This window comes from Oncorhynchus mykiss, chromosome 21 (assembly GCF_013265735.2).
Source record: "Oncorhynchus mykiss isolate Arlee chromosome 21, USDA_OmykA_1.1, whole genome shotgun sequence".
Taxonomy (NCBI): Eukaryota; Metazoa; Chordata; class Actinopteri; order Salmoniformes; family Salmonidae; genus Oncorhynchus; species Oncorhynchus mykiss.
This window is the reverse complement of record NC_048585.1, coordinates 52,127,248-52,149,847: the sequence shown is the minus strand read 5'-3', so window position 1 is coordinate 52,149,847 and position 22,600 is coordinate 52,127,248. Positions and strand designations below refer to the sequence as shown.

The 22,600-nt window shown below is 46.0% G+C and overlaps 1 protein-coding gene across 4 annotated transcripts in view; it reads left to right on the top strand.

Annotated features, from left to right (window-relative positions):
* Positions 1-22,600, top strand: part of LOC110500696 (neurexin-2) — a 1,070,834-nt gene that overhangs the window by 491,385 nt on the left and 556,849 nt on the right. For 3 of the 4 annotated variants that reach the window (XM_036958143.1, XM_036958144.1, XM_036958141.1), the window contains exon 7: positions 15,433-15,456. The exons of the other annotated variant lie outside the window; for it this stretch is intronic. In XM_036958143.1, coding sequence (XP_036814038.1) covers positions 15,433-15,456 — 24 coding nt within the window. The remainder of the gene's footprint in view (positions 1-15,432; positions 15,457-22,600) is intronic. 4 annotated transcript variants of the gene reach the window in all.

The window sequence follows — 22,600 nt, the reverse complement described above, 5'->3', positions numbered from 1 at the left end:
GGCCTGTATAGGGGAGTGGTAATGGTTACCTGCAGTACAGCATTAACACTCCCCTATACAGGCCTGCACCCTGTACTGCAGGCCTGTATAGGGGAGAGCACTGTACTTTAGGCCTGTACAATTTTATTTAACTAGGCAAGTCAGTTAAGAACAAATTCTTATTTGCCTAGGAACAGTGGGGTAACTGCCTGTTCAGGGGCAGAACGACAGATTCGTACTTTGTCAGTTCAGGGGTTTGAACTTGCAACCTTCCGGTTACTAGTCCAATGCTCTAACCACTAGGCTACCCTGCCGCCCACAATGACTTTCTACCTGGGAACAGTGGGTTAACAGCTTTGTTCAGGGGCAGAATTACATTTTTTTTTTACCTTGTCAGCTCTGGGATTCGATCCAGTTACTGACCCAATGCTCTAACCACTCGGTTACCTGCCGCCCCAGAATGCTGTACTGCTGGCCTGTATAGGGAAGACAGTGTGGTTGGTCCCTGTGGTATATGGATGATGGGCAGTCAAGGCTGTTCACACTGACCTCTCATCATGGAAGAAGCTCCCCCAAACATACAGAGGCCGGCCGGCAGGCGTCCCCTCCCTTCTCCTCTCCCTCTACCCCCCCATTCTCTTCCGTCTCTCTCTGGCTCTGACATAATGAGATACTATCATGGATGGTTTACACACTTTAAGCAGTGTACTGGTATATGTGCTGCACAGGGTTACCACTCCCCTATCCAGGGCTGAGACGCTGGACAGACGGACCAACAGACACAATACATTGCATACAATGCACACCCATACAGCGAGACCAATACAAATGGACACGCAGGGAGGGTGGTTTCAGAACAAAGAGATGTAATGGTTTCAGACCAAAGATATGTAATGGTTTCAGACCAAATAGATGTAATGGTTTCAGACCAAAGAGATGTAATCTACTACGTGACACATAATATACCCAACTCTGTATTCACAATTGAACTTGTTGACAGTCACACCTCTTTAGAAGTAAAACGTCATGCATTCTGTTCACAATAGCAGACATGGATAGCCCTCAACAATAAATATTCTTAGCACTAGTTTCGCTCGGCCAGTGAGAGAACCGCGAATGGTCTTGGTTTCGCTCACACACACAAAGACTTTGAGAGTTAAGACGTCTCCAGTCATTATGAATGAAACCTCCCCGAGTTTTAAGTCCATCTAAAACTGTGTTTGGATTATCGAGCGCTTTGCCACCACCAATGTAGGAAGGCAGCAGGAGAGGATGAACATGGCTGGTTCTACCAAGATATCACTCTCTCCGGCTACAGTCAATTCATTCACCTCGCAGTGGTTACATTCATTGTGTTGTCTGTGCCGGGTATGTCAGTTTTCTTAGGGGAAACTAGTACTTCATGTTTTCTGAAACCATGGAAACCGCCAACATAAGGAAATCTAGCAGATCTGATACCCCGGTACATAGTCTACTGTGAGACAATAACATGCTGTACTGTATACTGCAGCCGACAGAAAAGACAATGGGGAGCATTCTTCCTCTTTCCCCTTATTTTGATCTGTGGGTCTCATTCCAAGCCACTTACTGAAAGAGGGTAATACAGTAAGGCCAGTCAGGGGCTGTCTATCTGTCTGTGTGTTTAACAGACACCTTAGGCCCCTGAGGGGACCTACAGCCATTAGGAAATATGAGCCAGGCAGGGAGAGCTGCAGGACATCAGGAGTGTGTGTTTGGGGATGGGTGTGTGTTTTCCTGCCTGCCTATGTGTGTGTGAGTGGGTGTATCCGTGTGCACGTACTCGCTTGCTTGTGTGTGTGATAGTCTACCTGCAGTGATAAAAGAGGAAGAGTCTCTTGGATGCAGAGCACAGCTTTGGGAGCGAGGGCATGGGAAAGGGAGGGAGGAGATGGGAAAGGTAGCGAGGGGAAGGGAAAGGGAACGAGGGGATAAGAAAGGGAGCGAGGGGATGAGAAAGGGAGTGAGGGAATGGAAAAGGGACCAAGGGAATGGAAAAGGGAGGGGCTGGGAAAGGAAGCGAGGGGATGGGAAAGGGAGCGAGGGGATGAGATGGGAAGCAAGGGGATGGGAAAGGGAGCGAGGGGATGGGAAAGGGAGCGAGGGGATGAGATGGGAATGGGAGCGAGGGGATGGGAAAGGGAGCGAGGGGATGAGATGGGAACGGGAGCGAGGGGATGGGAAAGGGAGCGAGGGGATGAGATGGGAAGCAAGGGGATGGGAAAGGGAGCGAGGAGATGGGACAGGGAGCGAGGGGATGAGATGGGGAGCAAGGTGGATGGGAAAGGGAGCGAGTGGATGGGAAAGGGAGCGAGGGGATGGGAAAGGGAGCGAGGGGATGAGATGGGAAGCAAGGGGATGGGAAAGGGAGCGAGGAGATGGGAACGGGAGCGAGGGGATGATAAAGGGAGCGAGGGGATGGGAAAGGGAGCAAGGGGATGAGATGGGAAGCAAGGGGATGGGAAAGGGAGCGAGGAGATGGGAACGGGAGCGAGGGGATGAGAAAGGGAGCGAGGGGATGGGAACGGGAGCGAGGGGATGATAAAGGGAGCGAGGGGATGGGAAAGGGAGCAAGGGGATGAGATGGGAAGCAAGGGGATGGGAAAGGGAGCGAGGAGATGGGAACGGGAGCGAGGGGATGATAAAGGGAGCGAGGGGATGGGAAAGGGAGCGAGGGGATGAGAAAGGGAGCGAGGGGATGAGATGGGAAGCAAGGGGATGGGAAAGGGAGCGAGGAGATGGGAACGGGAGCGAGGGGATGATAAAGGGAGCGAGGGGATGAGATGGGAAGCAAGGGGATGGGAAAGGGAGCGAGGAGATGGGAAAGGGAGCGAGGAGATGGGAAAGGGAGCGAGGAGATGGGAACGGGAGCGAGGGGATGATAAAGGGAGCGAGGGGATGGAAAAGGGAGCGAGGGGATGAGAAAGGGAGCGAGGGGATGAGATGGGAAGCAAGGGGATGGGAAAGGGAGCGAGGAGATGGGAACGGGAGCGAGGGGATGATAAAGGGAGCGAGGGGATGGGAAAGGGAGCGAGGGGATGAGAAAGGGAGCAAGGGGATGAGAAAGAGAGCAAGGGGATGGGAAAGGGAGTGAGGGGATGAGAAAGGGAGCGAGGGGATGAGAAAGGGAGCGAGGGGATGAGAAAGAGAGCGAGGGGATGGGAAAGGGCGTGAGGAGATGGGAAAGGGAGCGAGGGAATTGGAAAGGGAGCGAGGGAATGGAAAAGGGAGCGAGGGGATGGGAAAGGGAGCGAGGGAATGGGAAAGGGAGCGAGGGGATGAGATGGGGAGCAAGGGGATGGGAAAGGGCGTGAGGAGATGGGAAAGGGAGCGAGGGAATGGGAAAGGGAGCGAGGGGATGAGATGGGGAGCAAGGGGATGGGAAAGGGAGCGAGGAGATGGGAACGGGAGCGAGGGGATGATAAAGGGAGCGAGGGGATGGGAAAGGGAGCAAGGGGATGAGATGGGAAGCAAGGGGATGGGAAAGGGAGCGAGGAGATGGGAACGGGAGCGAGGGGATGAGAAAGGGAGCGAGGGGATGGGAACGGGAGCGAGGGGATGATAAAGGGAGCGAGGGGATGGGAAAGGGAGCAAGGGGATGAGATGGGAAGCAAGGGGATGGGAAAGGGAGCGAGGAGATGGGAACGGGAGCGAGGGGATGATAAAGGGAGCGAGGGGATGGGAAAGGGAGCGAGGGGATGAGAAAGGGAGCGAGGGGATGAGATGGGAAGCAAGGGGATGGGAAAGGGAGCGAGGAGATGGGAACGGGAGCGAGGGGATGATAAAGGGAGCGAGGGGATGAGATGGGAAGCAAGGGGATGGGAAAGGGAGCGAGGAGATGGGAAAGGGAGCGAGGAGATGGGAAAGGGAGCGAGGAGATGGGAACGGGAGCGAGGGGATGATAAAGGGAGCGAGGGGATGGAAAAGGGAGCGAGGGGATGAGAAAGGGAGTGAGGGGATGAGATGGGAAGCAAGGGGATGGGAAAGGGAGCGAGGAGATGGGAACGGGAGCGAGGGGATGATAAAGGGAGCGAGGGGATGGGAAAGGGAGCGAGGGGATGAGAAAGGGAGCAAGGGGATGAGAAAGAGAGCAAGGGGATGGGAAAGGGAGTGAGGGGATGAGAAAGGGAGCGAGGGGATGAGAAAGGGAGCGAGGGGATGAGAAAGAGAGCGAGGGGATGGGAAAGGGCGTGAGGAGATGGGAAAGGGAGCGAGGGAATTGGAAAGGGAGCGAGGGAATGGAAAAGGGAGCGAGGGGATGGGAAAGGGAGCGAGGGAATGGGAAAGGGAGCGAGGGGATGAGATGGGGAGCAAGGGGATGGGAAAGGGCGTGAGGAGATGGGAAAGGGAGCGAGGGAATGGGAAAGGGAGCGAGGGGATGAGATGGGGAGCAAGGGGATGGGAAAGGGAGCGAGGGAATGGAAAAGGGAGCGAGGGAGTGGAAAAGGGAGCAAGGGAATGGGAAAAGGAGCGAGGGGATGGGAAAGGGCGTGAGGAGATGGGAAAGGGCGTGAGGAGATGGGAAAGGGCGTGAGGAGATGGGAAAGGGAGCGAGGGGATGAGATGGGGAGCAAGGGAATGGGAAAGGGAAAGGGAGCGAGGGGATGGGAAAGGGAGCGAGGGGATGAGAAAGGGAAAGGGAGCGAGGGGATGGGAAAGGGAAAGGGAGCGAGGGGATGGAAAAGGGAAAGGGAGCGAGGGGATGGGAAAAGGAGCGAGGGGATGGGAAAGGGAAAGGGAGCGAGGGGATGGGAAAAGGAGCGAGGGGATGGGAAAGGGAAAGGGAGCGAGGGGATGGGAAAAGGAGCGAGGGGATGGGAAAGGGAAAGGGAGCGAGGGGATGGGAAAAGGAGCGAGGGGATGGGAAAGGGAAAGGGAGCGAGGGGATGAGAAAGGGAAAGGGAGCGAGGGGATGGGAAAGGTATTTATATTTATTTATCTTTCTCTCTCTTTCTCTCTCCGACTCTGTCTCCTCTCTCTTTCTCTCTTTCTCCATCCGTCTCTCTGTCTCTCTCTCTCTCTCCTTCTCTCTCCCTCTGTCTCTCTCACTCTCTCTCTCTATTTATCTCTCTCGTTGCTCCTGCTGTCTTCTCTCTCCTCTCTCTCTCTATCTCTCTCCTCTCTTTCTCTGTCTCCCTCCCTCTCTCTCTCCCTCCCTCTCCCTCTCTCTCTCCCTCTCTCTCCCTCTCTCTCTCCCTCTCTCTCTCCTTCTCTGCATCCTCCCAGTGTCTTCCTGTCTGGTATTCTAACCCCTGTCTTTTCTTCATATAATTAGACCTTGGGTTTAGCCATTGGTTTAATTGTCGGATATAACATATTTGTCTTGTTCTTTAAGTGCTGAGCATACTGCTCTGACCATACTGCGCTGGGGTTCAGTGCCCTGAGTTCAGCTCCTCCAACACACTTTGAGTGAACAAAGTAACCTGTTGACTGTACAGACTGCACACACACTCATGCATGAGCAGGCACAAATAGGCAAACACACACACACAATCATGAACAGACACACACACACACAGAGAGGGAGAGAGAGAGAGAGAGAGAGAGAGAGACAAAGAGACGCACACATAATCAAGAGCAGGCACACACAGACACGAGCTGGAGAACCAGGAGCTTAAAAGGTTACCTCTCCTTGGTAGGGGATGAGGAACATTCCTTAGGCAGAAGAAAGAACAACCAGAACCACAGTCAATAGTGGAGGTTTTTGGACATTATTCTGGATCTCTTCACCTCTTGTTTTTCTTTCCCTGTCTATTAGGTATCATCTAGCTTAGCAGCTGCAATTATGCCCCCCCCTTCCATCCCTCTCTCCCCCTTCCATCCCTCTCTCTCCCCCTTCCATCCCTCTCCCTCCCCTTCCATCCCTCCCCCTTCCACCCCTCTCCCTCCCCTTTCCATCTCTCTCCCTCCCCTTCCATCCCTCTCTCCCCCTTCCATCCCTCTCCCTCCCCTTCCATCCCTCTCTCCCCCTTCCATCCCTCTCCCTCCCCCTTCCATCCCTCTCCCTCCCCCTTCCATCCCTCTCCCTCCCGTTCCATCCCTCTCTCCCCCTTCCATCCCTCTCCCTCCCCTTCAATACCTCCCCCTTCCACCCCTCTCCCTCCCCCTTCCATCCCTCTCTCCCCCTTACATCCCTCTCCCTCCCCCTTACATCTCTCTCCCTCCCCTTCCATCCCTCTCTCCCCCTTCCATCCCTCTCCCTCCCCTTTCCATCCCTCTCCCTCCTCCTTCCATCCCTCCCCCTTCCATCCCTCTCCCTCCCTCTCCCTCCCACCTTCCACTCCTCTCCCTTTCCCTCCCCCTTCCCTCCCTCTCCCTCCCACCTTCCACTCCTCTCCCTCTCCCTCCCCCTTCCATCCCTCTCCCTCCCACCTTCCACCCCTCTCCCTCTCCCTTCCATCCCTCTCCCTCCCTCTCCCTCTCCCTCCCACCTTCCACTCCTCTCCCTCTCCCTCCCCCTTCCATCCCTCTTTCCCTCCCTTCCAGCATCAACATTTTTTGACACAGAAAGAAAGCCTCTAGAATTCAGAACAGTTCGTCCAATCGATTCCTCCTCTCCCTTCCACTTGCATCCCCCTTCCTCTCCCCGCTTGTAATTTGTCACCTAGCAACCGGCCGGTCCGCTAGCTGTTGTTTCATCCGTCTCATGTACAGGAGAGACATTAACCACTTCATTGTCATCACCTCTTGTCCTCATTACATTCTAAAGTCCACTCTCTCTTTAGTCTAAAGAGTATCACATCTCTCGTCGGGCTAACAAAGCATTTTTCATAACATTCCCTCAGCAAGGACTGCTCAAACGATAGCAGAGCCTCCGAGTAATTGAGCACCCACCTTGCAAAATCAATAAGACCAAAGCAATCTATCGATGGTAATGGCCGCCAGTGCTTATCGTGGTTAAATCCAGGTGAGTTAAAACGCCATTCGGATTGTCTAGGGTGTAGTGGCAACATTCATAATGGTAATATCATATCACCATTAGTTTACTTGTTCACAAGAGATAACAAATCTATAAGACATAATGACAGTGTGCCCCCATGATCCTGGTACTGTTATTACAGATGACATGTTAAGTAGCCATAATGTGTTGGACCCTCAATGCAACAGTGGCAGTCAGGGGGGTGACGCAAGGGTGAGGCAAGCGGACCATTCGGGAGGGGTGATACAGGCTAATGAATGATGCGAGAGGCCAGACTCCCTCTGGATTGGGTGAAATGGCATGCGGTGTAACAGTTGGGTAAAATGGCATGTGGTGTAACAGTTGGGTGAAATAGCATGTGGTGTAACAGTTGGGAGAAATGGCATGTGGTGTAACAGTTGGGTGAAATGGCATGTGGTGTAACAGTTGGGTGAAATAACATGTGGTGTAACAGTTGGGTGAAATGGCATGTGGTGTAACAGTTGGGTGAAATAGCATGTGGTGTAACAGTTGGGTGAAATGGCATGTGGTGTAACAGTTGGGTGAAATAGCATGTGGTGTAACAGTTGGGTGAAATGGCATGTGGTGTAACAGTTGGGAGAAATGGCATGTGGTGTAACAGTTGGGTGAAATGGCATGTGGTGTAACAGTTGGGTGAAATGGCATGTGGTGTAACAGTTGGGTGAAATAACATGTGGTGTAACAGTTGGGTGAAATGGCATGTGGTGTAACAGTTGGGTGAAATGGCATGTGGTGTAACAGTTGGGTGAAATGGCATGTGGTGTAACAGTTGGGTGAAATGGCATGTGGTGTAACAGTTGGGTGAAATGGCATGTGGTGTAACAGTTGGGTGAAATGGCATGTGGTGTAACAGTTGGGTGAAATGGCATGTGGTGTAACAGTTGGGAGAAATGGCATGTGTTTGGGATCATTGTCATACTGAAAGACCCAGCCACGTTTCATCTTCAATGCCCTTGCTGATGGTAGGCTTTGTTACTTTGGTCCCAGCTCTCTGCAGGTCATTCACTAGGTCCCCCCGTGTGGTTCTGGGATTTTTCCTCACTGTTCTTGTGATCATTTTGACCCCACGGGGTGAGATCTTGCGTGGAGCCCCAGATCGAGGGAGATTATCAGTGGTCTTGTATGTCTTCCATTTCCTAATAATTGCTCCCACAGTTGATTTCTTCAAACCAAGCTGCTTACCTATTGCAGATTCAGTCTTCCCAGCCTGGTGCAGGTCTACAATTTTGTTTCTGGTGTCCTTTGACAGCTCTTTGGTCTTGGCCATAGTGGAGTTTGGAGTGTGACTGTTTGAGGTTGTGGACAGGTGTATTTTATACTGATAACAAGTTCAAACAGGTGCCATTAATACAGGTAATGAGTGGAGGACAGAGGAGCCTCTTAAAGAAGAAGTTACAGGTCTGTGAGAGCCAGAAATCTTGCTTGTTTGTAGGTGACCAAATACTTATTTTCCACCATCAATTTCAAATAAATTAATAAAAAATCCTACAATGTGATTTTCTGGATTTTTTTCTCATTCTGTCTGTCATAGTTGAAGTGTACCTATGATGAAAATTACAGGCCTCTCTCATCTTTTTAAGTGGGAGAACTTGCACAATTGGTGGCTGACTAAATACTTTTTTTTGCCCCACTGTATGTATGTATGTATGTATATATATGTATGTATGTATGTATGTATGTAGGTGTGCGCGTGCACGTGTGTGTGCGCCTTCACGTTTATTAACATCTTCACCCCTTCTCACTCAGATAGAGCCCTTCTTTTCCACTAATAGTTCGGTCACCGCCTGTCATGTTTATTCATGTCCCAGTTTGCATCTTACAGCCATTTTAACCAGACCTACTGTATATTTACGTTCAATATCTCTGGACCATTAGAGCACACTCACACAGGTTGCAGGTAGCATCTTTGGAGATACACAAATAGGGGGGGGAGAGAGAGAGAGAGAGTGATGTTTATAGGGAAAGGGATAGCAGAGGAGAAACATCTTCTTAGGTACGATAGGCCATCATTTTCTTTTGTGGCTGCACACACAGCCCCGTCTGTCTGCATAATTGCACTGACATTTATATTTTCATCTGGTGGTGTTTTGTCAATTTCCATTACTGGAAGCCTAAGCTGTGGTGTTGGGGTTGAGGGAGGGAGGGAAATTAGGCAGGGAAGGGTGTATCAAGAGAGGATTGGAATGAAAGCGTGAACTAACTAGCTGGTAGAAAGACTCCTCTCGGGCCTCCACTGACCAGCGATACTCTGTTTGACACTCCGCTGCGACATGTGTTGCATGAAAAACACATACAGTGCCATCCGAAAGCATTCACACCCCTTGACTTTTCCACATTTTGTTGTGTTACAGCCTGAATTTAAAGTGAATTAAAGTTAAAGTGAAATGTCTTGAGTCAATAAGTATTCAACCCTTTTGTTATTGCAAGCCTAAATACGTACAGGAGTAATGATGTGCTTAACACGGCACATAAGTTTCATGGACTCTGTGAGCAATAATCGTGTTTAACATCATTTTTTAAATGACTACCCAATTTCTGTACCCCACACATCTATCTGTAAGGTCCCTCATTCGATCAGTGAGTATTTATCCACAGAGATCAGTGATGTTTTCCAATGGTTCATAAACAGACAATGAATATCCATTTGAGCATTACTACAAAGATATAGGCGTCCTTCCTAACACAGTTGCCGAAGGGGAAGGAAACCGCTCAGTGATTTCACCATGAGGCCAACAGTGATTTATAACCGTGAAGAGTTTATTTGCTTCAATTGGAGAAAACGGAGGATGGATCAACAACATTGTAGTTACTCTACAATACTAAGCTAATTGACAGGGTGAAAAGAAGGAAGCCTGTACAGAATACAAATATTCCAAAACATGCATCCTGTTTGAAACAAGGCACTAAAGTAATACTGCAAAAAAGGTGGCAAAGATATGTACTTTTGGCCTGAGTACAAGGCGTTATGTTTGGGGCAAATCCAGCACAACACATTACTACCACTCCTCATATGTTCAAGCATGGTGGTGGCTGCATCATGTTGTGGGTATGCTTGTCATCGGCAAGGACTAGGGAGTAAATACTTTTTTTTAATGAACGGAGTAGAGCTAAGCACAGGTAAAATCCTAGAGGGAAACTTGGTTCAGTCTGCTTTCCAACAGACACTGGGAGACAAATTCGCCTTTCAGCAGGACAATAACCTAAAACACAAGGCCAAATATACCCTGGAGTTGCTTACCAAGATGATACTCAATGTTCCTGAGTGGCCTAGTTACAGTTTGAATTTAAATCTGCTTGAAAATCTATGGCAAGACTTGAAAATGGCTTTTTTAAGAATAATGGGCAAATATTGTACAATCCAGGTTTGCAAAGCTCTTAGAGACTTACCCAGAAAGACTAAAGGTGATTCTACCATGTATTCATTCAGGGGGTTGAATACTTATCTAATCAAGATATATTAGTGTTTTATTTATTAAAATCTTTTGTCGGTCTTTGACCAAAAAAATGACAATTTTTTCCATTTTATTCCCACTTTGTAACACAACAAAATGTAGAAAAAGTCAATGGGTGTGAAATAGTGCTGAAGGTACTGTACATGTGCCTCATAGAATCAAATATCTAATGAAATACAAACATGAGGGTATACATACAGCACATGCAAACACACACCAACCACATGCACCACACACACAAACACATTCCACACATGCACACCCCTCAGTAACAATTTGATACCTGTTGTGATCAACTACAGTATGTGACCATTTGAATGAGTTCTGAATTTAGCCTCTCTTCTAGGAGCTCTAGTCAATATTCTACTATACAAAACTCATTACCTTCTCTCAACTACCTCAGGTCTAATGAAAAATACTAGCCTTTTTTTCCCCAGCCAATAGGATTTATCTCTGTCTCTTTTTATGATTGACTATTACTAGCTAAATTGGAAGTTTATATTTTATGAGAGCGGTCATCAGTCTTACAGCTCACTTGTTCTTTGCAGTAAATCCACCCAGACCAATTCTACAGTGGGCCTTCGGAGTCTGCCAACCGTTGATCTTTTTCACAGCCACACTAAAATATTTATCCGGATTGTGACATTTTTACTATGTCCACTGTGACATGTATGTAAAGATCAAACCCCTGATAGTCCCATTCTCGGCTCCTCGGTCAACACGATCTGGCTCTCATCTCATTTGCTTCTGGACCTCAGTGCTTTACCGCTTTCCCCAGACTGTTGACAGGGAAAACATGTCAATTCTCTCTTCTCTTTCCGCAAGTGGAGGCTACATGGTGAAACTATTCTAATTGGTCTTTCACAGTCTTTTCCCCACATTAATAATGTATGTGGAGAAGCTAGAAGCTAGTGCAATGGAAGCGCCTTAGACAGCGCTTAAAAAAAACGATGTGTCTGTTCTTGTTTACACGATTAGGAGTTTTATCCCCCCATCAGCAAACAATGGCCGCCGCCGCCTCCTCCCTGTCTCATTGTCCCACATGTGTCAATTATAGACAGGGAAGGCGTGGGCTGACGAGGGTCGTCATTCCACAGCCGAAGGCTTTGAATATAGGGAGGCCTTGTCGTATAAACCCCCTGGCAGGCTGAGACAGGGCAAGGCGGGGTTTGACAGGGCAGGATGGGGTGAGGGACGTGTGTTTGTGTATTGTATGTGAGACTTAGTAATGTTTTTGTCTGTTCTTCACTTTCTCTCTCTCTCTGCCACCCTCTCTTCCCCCCCTCTCTCTCTGCCACCCCCCCCCTCTCTCTGCCACCCTCTCTTTCTCCTCCCCCTCTCTCTGCCACCCTCTCTTCCCCCCCTCTCTCTGCCACGCTCTCATCCCCCCCTCTCTCTGCCACCCTCTCTTCCCCCCTCTCTCTCTGCCACCCTCTCTTCCCTCCCCCTCTCTCTCTCTGCCACCCTCTCTTTCTCTCTGCCACCCTCTTTCTCATGACCTCCCTCTCTCTCTGCCACCCTCTCTTTCTCCCCCCTCTCTCTCTCTCTGCCACCCTCTCTTTCTCCCCCGCTCTCTCTCTCTCTGCCACCCTCTCTTTCTCCCCCCTCTTTCTCTCTGCCACCCTTTCTTTCTCCCCCCTCTCTCTCTCTGCCACCCTCTCTTTCCCCCCCCTATCTCTACCACCCTCTCTTTCTCCCCCCCCTCTCTCTGCAACCCTCTCCCCCCCCTCTCTCTCTGCCACCCTCTCTCTCTGCCGCCCTCTCTTTCTCCCCCCTCTGTCTCTCTCTGCCACCCTCTCTCCTCCCCCCTCTCTCTCTCTCTGCCACCCTCTCTTTCTCCTCCCCCCTCTCTCTCTCTGCCACCCTCTCTTTCTCCTCCCCCCTCTCTCTCTCTGCCACCCTCTCTTTCTCCCCCCTCTCTCTCTCTGCCACCCTCTCTTTCTTCTCCCCCCTCTCTCTCTCTGCCACCCTCTCTTTCTCCCCCTCTCTCTCTCTGCCACCCTCTCTTTCTTCTCCCCCCTCTCTCTCTCTGCCACCCTCTCTTTCTCCCCCCTCTCTCTCTGCCACCCTCCCTTTCTCCTCCCCCTCTCTCTCTCTCTCTCTGCCACCCTCTCTTTTTCCCCCCTCTCTCTCTGCCACCCTCCCTTTCTCCTCCCCCCTCTCTCTCTCTCTCTGCCACCCTATCTTTCTCCTCCCCCCTCTCTCTCTGCCACCCTCTCTTTCTCCTCCCCCCTCTCTCTCTCTGCCACCCTCTCTTCCCCCCCTCCCTCTCTCTGCCACCCTCTCTTTTCTCTCCCCTCTCTCTCTCTGCCACCCTCTCTTTCTCCCCCCCTCTCTCTCTCTGCCACCCTCTCTTTCTCCCCCCCTCTCTCTCTCTGCCACCCTCTCTCTCTTTCTCTCTCTCGCTCTACAGGTTCATAAAGGTTTTAGTGAATCTCAGATAGTTTCGGAGGGTGTTATATTAAGCTATACCTCTTTCTTTCTTCTGTCTTTCTTTGCCTATCTTCCCTTCAATTATTTAACATGCGGCCATGCTATGACATGCTTAGAAGTTAAAGGGGGAGTTTTGGTCTGGAATGTTGGTTGAAGATCTCTATGGCAACTTTGGTCATTTCAGGGTGTGAACATACATTTGTGTAATACCTCTCTCCAAAACTTTGATGAAGGGATGACTTCAGACTGACTTCTCTCCATACTTTATGTTCGTCATCCCCACTTTTATGTTCATCGAAAGATCATCATCAGTTTGAGGAGATTAATTTTCCCCATGCATTCCTAGACTGTCCCTTCATGTAAGAACTTTGTAGAGATCCCAGATAAATTCAGGATTCAGACATCAAACCCCAGGGGGATCTGAAACCCAACACACGTAATATTTAATCATGCTTCTCACAAAAAAAAAGATGATTCACATAATTGCTATCTGCCTGTGAGACAAAGACACAAAGTCATTGTCACCTTCGTAATTTGTCTAATTTAATAAACCATTGTTCTGCGTCACCAATCCCTTTGAGTCTCAATCAAGTTATGGGCTTGATGTAACTGTTGATGTGTTTTGGGACGATTAGAGACACAAGCACATTGTAGGTCTTTGACGAGGCAGAGAGGCATACATATGCAAATTTCACACCCACTGTTGGAACTTATTTACCTAATTAATGGATTAACATAAGTCATTAGCCGCAGAGCGGAGATGCTCGACGCGGCTTAACGTGACCCGGGATCGAACAGTGGGCGGACATTTTCTTTTTTGGCTAACCCCGCTGGCATTGTGTAGCTCAGATGTGTGGCTGCCACTCTTATTCACTCCCCCACATACTGTATACACGCTAAGTAAACCACTGGGCACATACAGAGTGAGCAACACAAAGCTGCGTTATGTCCTCAATGCAGGCACCAGGGTACACGTTTGCATGCAAGCATTGACCTAACATTGACTTAACATTGACCTAACATTGCAGGCCTATAAATAACAAAAAGCGGAGTCCCACTTCTGTTTTTCAGGGAAAATGGAAGTTAGGTTGAAAGTACTGTGTTCCTGAAAACCGGGTGTTAACGATTCCTGGTGACTCCGGATAGCAAGCATAGACACACACACACAACACACACACACACACACACACACACACACACACACACACAAAGTCATCTAACTAAAACCTCTACTTTCTCCACTAATTGGGAATTAAGGTTCAAATGACATCAGGCTTCATACAGACATCACATGACAAAGTGTGAATTCAAAATTACAGTACATTGCAGTACATTCATTGTCATCATTCACAGTGAATTGTGAGGAAAACCCAGGCAACTGTTTGCCATTAAGTACATATAGATAGTGGACTCTTAACACAGGGTCTTGTGTGTTTGTTTCTCTCCTGAGGAGTAGAGGATATGGGTTTTGGTTGTTTTGGAAGTGAACTTGAATAACTCTATCTCTCTCTTTCAGGAGGCAGACTGAAGGATACTGCATGTGCAAAATGAACTAAATGTCTTTCAATCGCTTTCATTCTTCATTTCTTTCTTTCTTTCATTTATGTATCTCTTTATCTCACTCTCTTGCTCTCTTTTCTGCTTCAAACTATGCAATAAATGTAATGTTTGTTTAATTGTTCTTACCCCATTGAAATGGAATAGCTCTAACTTTCTGATTATCATTGTCAATACTGCTATCCTTCGTCTCTTAGCCATTTTAACTGTTGTGGTAATTTTGAACATTTACATTTTGCTGTTTTTTTTCTGGCTTCTCCATACTCCCTAAACTGTTTCTTGCACAAGATCTGGAGAAAAGCAACTCGAGATAAAGTTTGCTTAGGAAAATATAACCTGCCAAGCATTCGGAATATGATTGGCCACACCCCCTGCAATGGAGCACCGATTCTAACAGAGCTTGTCCCTCCTACCAGCCACACCCACAGTCAAGACTAGCCTATCAGAAGTGGTTAATACTAATACTGAACTGCTTTTCCTTCATTCCCTTTCGCACTCAAAAAACAAGCCCCACCCCCAATCTGCCCCCAACCCCTCTGTGAAAATTGATTTGCTAACTCTTGTCTTTTTACTAACAACAAGCTTCAGAATTCTCCAATGTATTATATTATTTGGTGATTTGGTTTTCCTTTAATTTGTACAACTAACATTGTGTCATTCACGGAATGTGAGTCATCTGTTCTTTTTTCTATTTAACTTGCGTACTTACATACTAACAAATGTAATGATATTGTTTTATCTTTTATATTTTTTGGAAAAACCCTTTAATACGAAAAGTCAAACTTTTTCCAATTACTTTCTTTATTTCTTTATTTGGAAGATTTGTATGATATTGAAAAAATAAAAATAAAGCCTACTTTATTTATTTTTGGACATTTCAAGGATTGATTGGTTGGTTTATTATCGCCTACTCTTAAATTAACCTGATTGTTTATTGTACATTTAAAAAAAAAAGGCGAAATCTCGTAAAAATTTGTTTTTGAAGTTCGAAACTTTGAGTTTACGGTTTGTCATTCTTTTTTTGCTTTCTCCTCCCCCTGTTTTCTCCTGAAGCACGCAGGCATTGGACACGCTATGGTAAACAAACTGCATTACATGGTAGATATCATTCTAATTGTCTTTACTTTGGTTTGCCCTGGGTTTCCGTTACCTCTTTCTATTCCGTTTGCTCTTACTGAAAATACAAACTTCCATCGATTCCAAGGTAGCTGAAAACAATCACCTCTCTATTTGTCTTTATTTTACTTCTTTGTCCGTTTCCACTTTTTACCATCCAATACTCCTCTCCTCCCTTCCTACAAAAATAGAAAAGTATCCACTGAAAGAGGTCTGTCCTAAAATGTTAAATTTAGCAACAATTTAGAATTGTTCGATTTTTTTTCTCAAACGCTGTCCGTATGAAGAAATAAAGAATTATTTTCCAAGAAAGATATCAACTTCTGAATTGACAACGACAAAACCTATCCCCTATTTTTCTTTTTCAACAAGTGTCCTTGATGTGGACGTACACAGCGGACTCCATTGACAGAGAATAACCCCTCCTTTTACAACCCCAGTGACAGGTAGTAAGAACTCAGGCCATGTGGGTAATATTCTACTACGTCTGATACTAGATGATCTATATATTTAATGTTAGAAAGTTTGAACATTTGTCAGTCTACTTAAACAGTGTGTTATATAACTAAGCTAACCTAGTCGACTTTGAATTAACTACGTAAAAATATATGCAAAAACATTTGTCCAACTTAGTTGAAGGCATTTGTATTGTTAAGATTTAAATGAGTCTACCTATTCCTTCGGCAACTATCTACAGGTTCGGCCGAGAATGTACTGCAGCAAATATGTGTGTGCCAAGGTCTGTGGTTCCCACTCAAACGTTAATAGAGGTCAGGTCCGTATTTACACCTCCTGATTTAGTGGCAGAAACATGGCCGTAAAGCAGGGCCTCAAATGAGGGCTCGATCCCATTAGAGACCTACAGTGTGATTTAGGACTGAGCTGGTTCAACGCTGAACCCATACCTGGACTCAACATCCACACTTAATTCAATGCCATTGTGTCTGAATGGTAAATACTGTCCCCTTGTCTGCTACTAAGGCTTTCTTGTGTATAGCCAGGCTTTCAGGAGTCAGGACAACAGGACAAGTCAGGACAGTGCTGCTGCTGGTTTGCTAAAGGAAATGGGAAAAGTGATGTATTTCTTAGGAAAGAATAGACTAAATAAGCAAGGATAGGGCAAGAGGCTGGTTGGCGTAAGAGTACTGATGTGGATATTTTGTTAGAAGACATTTTGGTAATCCATGACAATTCCTTCAGAAATATCCCCAGAAGGATGATCATTGATTTACATGTTGAATTACAGCATTGCCATGCACTAGTATGAATGAATCAATGAACACTAGGCATTAGTTGTTTGTTGCCAAAGCAAAAACACTGTAAAATGAAGATCAAATTTAAAGTAGATCATTTTCTTTGATGTGTAAATAAAAATGAAGGACAGTAAATGACTGATTTCATGGTTCTTCTTGGATTAACACATGCCCGGCAACAGGCATCTACAGAGGAAACGAAAGAGAAAGGGATTTTGTTCTGTTTGGCCTTCCCAGATAGCCATTGTTGCTTAGTTTCTTACTTCCTGTCACTGGATTTGGGTCCCCCAGTAAAAAAAAAAAAAATGTTTTAATGGGTTACACTCTCCCCACCAAACTTACATGGCATGTAGGGACAATCTCTTGGAATGTCTCGACTGTGTCCGATCTACAGTCTCCATCACTAACACTAACTCTTGTTACCTCTGAGTTTACTGGCCTGGCCCCCTGCATGTAAGAGTTGACCCCCTTATCTTTTGGTTGTTGTTTTATTGATAAACCAATTACATTAAAGAATATATGTATATGCATATATCATGGCTATTATATATACATACATATATCAATCATTACACTAGTATCCGTGTGGCCACGTAACTCTCCAGCCACCCCCTTTTATTCAGGGTTTTGTTACCTTTTTTATATATATAACTTATGAAAACCAATAATACGACCTCACTCCTTACCTTGCTAGGGAAAAAATAAGGAAAAAGGGAAAAATAAAGAGGGGGAACAGCTTTTCATTTTCTAGGTGACTAGAGGAGCGCTGCCTACAGTACGTAGGTTGTGTTAGCCATCCAACCCCTGAGTTGGAGTGGAATCAAACGAGAGAGCCTACTGTACAGCAGAACAAAAGACCAGCCTGAGATCGCTGTTATTCTAACCAGTTATGGGTTTCATAACTACTGTAAATGACTCAAGCAATCAAATCACACTGTATGTGTATGTTCAAAGTCACTTAGTGCCAATTTGTGTAATTACCTGTAAAGGTAATGGAAAGATTATGGAGGGGTTGTTCATAAGCTACTGGCTAGTTGTTAGCACATGCACAAAAATAGATGGCGAGTAGGAGGTGTAGTAAAGGGAGTTCATATAGCTCTTAGATTGAACAATTTGAATGTTACATTCACCCCTCTTCTCACCGTTGACAGTGGAATCCCTATTCCCTCACTTAGATTTTCCAGTTCTTTAAAACCCTCTCCTTTTTTCAGTTGACTACATGCATCTGTGGTTGTTCCATCGGTTTGGTCCCTCATTGTGCTGTACATTTCCTTTCGGTTTGGATCATGCATCCTGTTTGCATGTTGTTTTTCTGGCTAGCATCATAGACATCTGCATCCTACCCGTCAAGGGTGTCTCCGCTGCTCTAGCCCAGCGAGCGCCAGTCTGCACACGTGTCTAGATGGGTGTTCTTTCCTTTGGCGTTCTTGTCCTAATATCACCCTTAACCTTTTACTTCTCCATTCGTCTGGTGTAGAAGTGTTGCCCTCTGCAGTTTGGGCTTTCCTTTTCCCATTGCCGCCTCCTCTGAAAGTGATTGTGTTTTTGTTTGATTGTTGCCTCTGTTGGTTCATGTGATTTGTTTTGTCCAATGGACTCCTTTAACTTTCCATTTTGTCATTCAGTCATTCAGTGCATGTCTCATGTCCTTCTAAGTAGCTTGGATGGAATCATTTTGTTTCTTCTTAACCAAAACAAGCCCCTGTCACACGCTTTCAGTCCGAAAATCTGATCTGGATGGACAAATCAAATTGCAGAGGACCTTAAAGACTCCTCCTAATTGTTTTGAAACTACTACTACTAAATTTACTAAAACAATATGTTACTAATACTACTGTTTGAATCCAACCTGAATGTTGTAACTGTACTAACAACCATTTTTGTGTCTGACTCTCCCCTACTTACTAAAGTACTAACAGTTCACCCTCCAACCCAACTCTCCTTACCTGCCCAACACACAACTAAAGCTCCCTCTCTCCATACTTTAACACTTGTGAATGATCTCAAAAGACTGCCCCCGTCCCTCCTGTGCTCCCTTTGCCCCCCCCCCCCCCCCCCCCCCCCCAAGCCCCAACCATCACTAACTCAGGGTTGGTACAGCAAATTAAGGCATCATTTGGATTAGCCCTCAGAGCAAAAGACTCCATATTGATGCCTGAAGACTTCCGGATCTTTCTCACTAAGTTCAGTCACTGCTAGTTGTTCAGTCCAGCTGCCAGCCACCTGTAGGAGGATTCCTCGCGGAACAGACCCCCTCCCTCTGCTCAGACCTTCACAGCCCTACTTCAACCTGTCTTAGGGAAAGGCGTCAAAGGGGGTCATCATTGCATGTGTGACATGTTTGCATTCGCGGACCAATGAAAATCATTATTGTTGGATAATTTATTTGAGACGGAATTCATTTGCTCTGCCTCTGATACTGTATTTGAAATGTTGATTTAATGCTGATAACTAACTTTGGTTGAAAATTGTCAATGTGGACATGATGATATTTGCCTCTAGCAGTTAAAAACTATGTTGAAGGTAAGTAGTAAGACATTATCAAATTGAAGACCTGAACTTCAATCAAGTAAGCGATTTACTGTCAAGGTAAGATTGTCAATTTCTGTGCATGATTGCTAAACCAAAAACCAATTTACAATGTTGTCCACAATGAAGGAACTGTTAGAAGTAGTAAAAAACTTGAATGGGTAGCACCTCCTCCAAACAGTGTGAACGGACGAGTTACAGGAGGGACTTCAGTAGTTCCATCATTACTTACTTTAGGCATGAGTGGTTCACTGAATGCTCTCCCTTTGATATGTGTTTCCAGGAACATCTGGTTTCTACACTGTCTGTTGTTCCAACACCTTCCATACTGGGCGAACACTGATTAATCTGTCAGTAGATCCATACTAAGATACAGCCGCCCCAGTCCCACTATCAAAGACCGCCTGCACGGCTTCACTTTGATGCCAGACCAAATCTATGTAGGCAGTAGAGAAGCCACTGAGGGTGCTTCACCTGGTTTGCACTCTGACACTGTGTGTGTGAATGATGTGTTTGTGAATATGTGTGTGTGTGTGTGTGTGTGTGTGTGTGTGTGTGTGTGTGTGTGTGTGTGTGTGTGTGTGTGTGTGTGTATGTTTGTGTGTGAATATGTTTGTGTGTGTGTGTGTGTGTGTGTTGTTGTTGTTGTTGCTTCAAGAACAAAGGCCCTTGTCCAGGCAGGCCCTTGATGAGAGGGTATCCAGTAGAGAACTCTCTGGCGTTAACTTAGTGTCACAGAGCCCATCATGGTCAATGAGCCAGTGACACGCTCAGCCAAGCACACCCCAGGTTCTGCTGTTAGAGCACAATGCTGAACTGCACTCCCGTAGCTCGCCAAACAACCAGGTTGTAAATGTCTTATCCTGAGCTGTAATAAGCTAGGAATCCAGTTTCTATTTACTTTACCAATCAAACGTTTGGACACACCTACTCATTTTTAATTTATTTTAATGTATTTTTACTATTTTCTACATTATAGAATAACAGTGAATACAGCAACACTTTAAAATACACATATGGAATCATGTCGTAACCAAAAAAGTGTACAAAAAAACCACTGCCGTACAAAAGTTTGGGGTCACTTAGAAATGTCCTTGTTTTTGAAAGAAGGGGAATTTTTTTGTCCATTAAAATAACATCACATTGATCAGAAATATAGTGTTGACATTGTTCATTTTGTAAATGACTGTTGACATTGTTAATTTTGTAAATGACTATTGTAGCTGGAAACGGCTGATTTTTAATGGAATATCTACATAGGCGTACAAATGCCATTATCAGCAACCGTCACTACTGTGTTCCAATGGTACGTTGTGTTAGCTAATCCACATTTATCATTTTAAAAGGCTAATTATTATTAGAAAACCCTTTTGCCATTATGTTAGCACAGCTAAAAACTGTTGTCGGATTAAAGAAGAAAAAAAATTGACCATCTTTAGACTAGCTGAGTATCTGGAGCATCAGCATTTGTGGGTTCAATTACAAGCTCAAAATGGCCAGAAACAAAGACCTTTCTTCTGAAACTCAGAAGAGTTCTATTCTTCTTCTGAGAAATGAAGGCTATTCCATGCAAGAAATTGCCAAGAAACTGAAGATCTCGTACAACGCTGTCTACTACTCCCTTCACAGAACAGCTCAAACTGGCTCTAACCAGAAAAGAAAGAGGAGTGGGAGGCCCCAGTGCACAACTGAGCAAGAGGACAAGTGCATTAGAGTGTCTAGTTTGATTAACAGACGCCTCACAAGTCCTCAACTGGCAGATTCATTAAATAGTACCCGCAAAACACCAGTCTCAACGTCAACAATGAAGCGGCGACTCTGGGATATTATTTTATTTTATATTTGACAAGTAGCCACCCTTTGCCTTGATGACCGCTAATGCACACTCTTGGAATTCTCTCAACCAGTCATGAGATAGTCACCTGGAATGCATTTCAATTAACAGATGTGCCTTAATGTGTTTGAGCCAATCAGTTGTGTTGTGACAATGTAGGGTTGGTATACAGAAGATAGCCCTGTTTGGTAAAAGACCAAGTCCATATAATGGCAAGAACAGCTCAAATAAGCAGAGAGAAACAACAGTCCCTCATTACTTTAAGACATGAAGCTCAGTCAATAGGGAAATTTCAAAAACTTTTATAGGTTCTTCAAGTGCAATTGCAAAAACCATAAAGTGCTTTGATGAAACTGTATCTCATGAAGACCGCCACAGGGAAGGAAGACCCAGAGTTACCTCTGCTGCAGAGGACAAGCCTCAGAAATTGCAACAAAAATAAATGCTTCACGGAGTTCAAGAAACAAACACATCTCAACATCAACTGTTCAGAGGAGACTGCGTGAATCAGGCCTTCATGGTTGCTGCAAAGAAACCACTACTAAAGGACACCAATAATAAGAAGAGATTTGCTTGGGCCAAGAAACACGAGCATTGGACATTAGACCGGTGGAAATCTGTCCTTTGGTCTGATGAGTCCAAATTTGAGATTTTCGGTTACAACAGCTGTGTCTTTGTGAGACGCAGAGTAGGTGAACGGATGATCTCTGCATGTGTGGTTCCCACGTGAAGCATGGAGAAGGAGGTGTGATGGTGTGGGGGTGCTTTGCTGGTTACACTGTCAGTGGTTTATTTAGAATTCAAGGCACACTTAATCAGCATGGCTACTACAGCATTCTGCATTGATACACCGTCCCATCAGGTTTGCGCTTAGTGGGACTATCATTTGTCTTTCAACAGGACAATGACCCAACACACCTCCAGGCTGTGTAAGGGCTGTATGACCAAGAAGGAGAGGGATGGAGTCCTGCATCAAATGACCTGGCCTCCACAATCACCCGACCTCAACCTAATTGAGATGGTTTGGGATGAGTTGGACTGCAGAGTGAAGGAAAAGCAGCCAAGAAGTGCTCATCATATGTGGGAACTCCTTCAAGAGTTTTGGAAAATCATTCCAGGTGAAGCTGTTTGAGAGGATGCCAAGAGTGTGCAAAGCTGTCATCAAAGCAAAAGGTGGCTACTTTGACGAATCTCAAATATAAAATATATTTTGATTTGTTTAACACTTTTTTGGTTACTACATGATTCCATATGTGTTATATGCCTTCACTCTTATCATACAAAGTAGAAAATAGTAAAAATAAAGAAAAACTGTTGAATTAGTAGATTTGTCCAAACTTTTGACTGGTACTGTACCTTTTGGCTTACAAGCAGGGCAAGTTGTGTGGTTAACTGACGATGTGTGGTTCGCTGACGGTGTTTGGTTCACTGACAGTGTTTTTTTCACTGATCGTGTGTGGTTCACTGATAGTGTTTGGTTCACTGATGG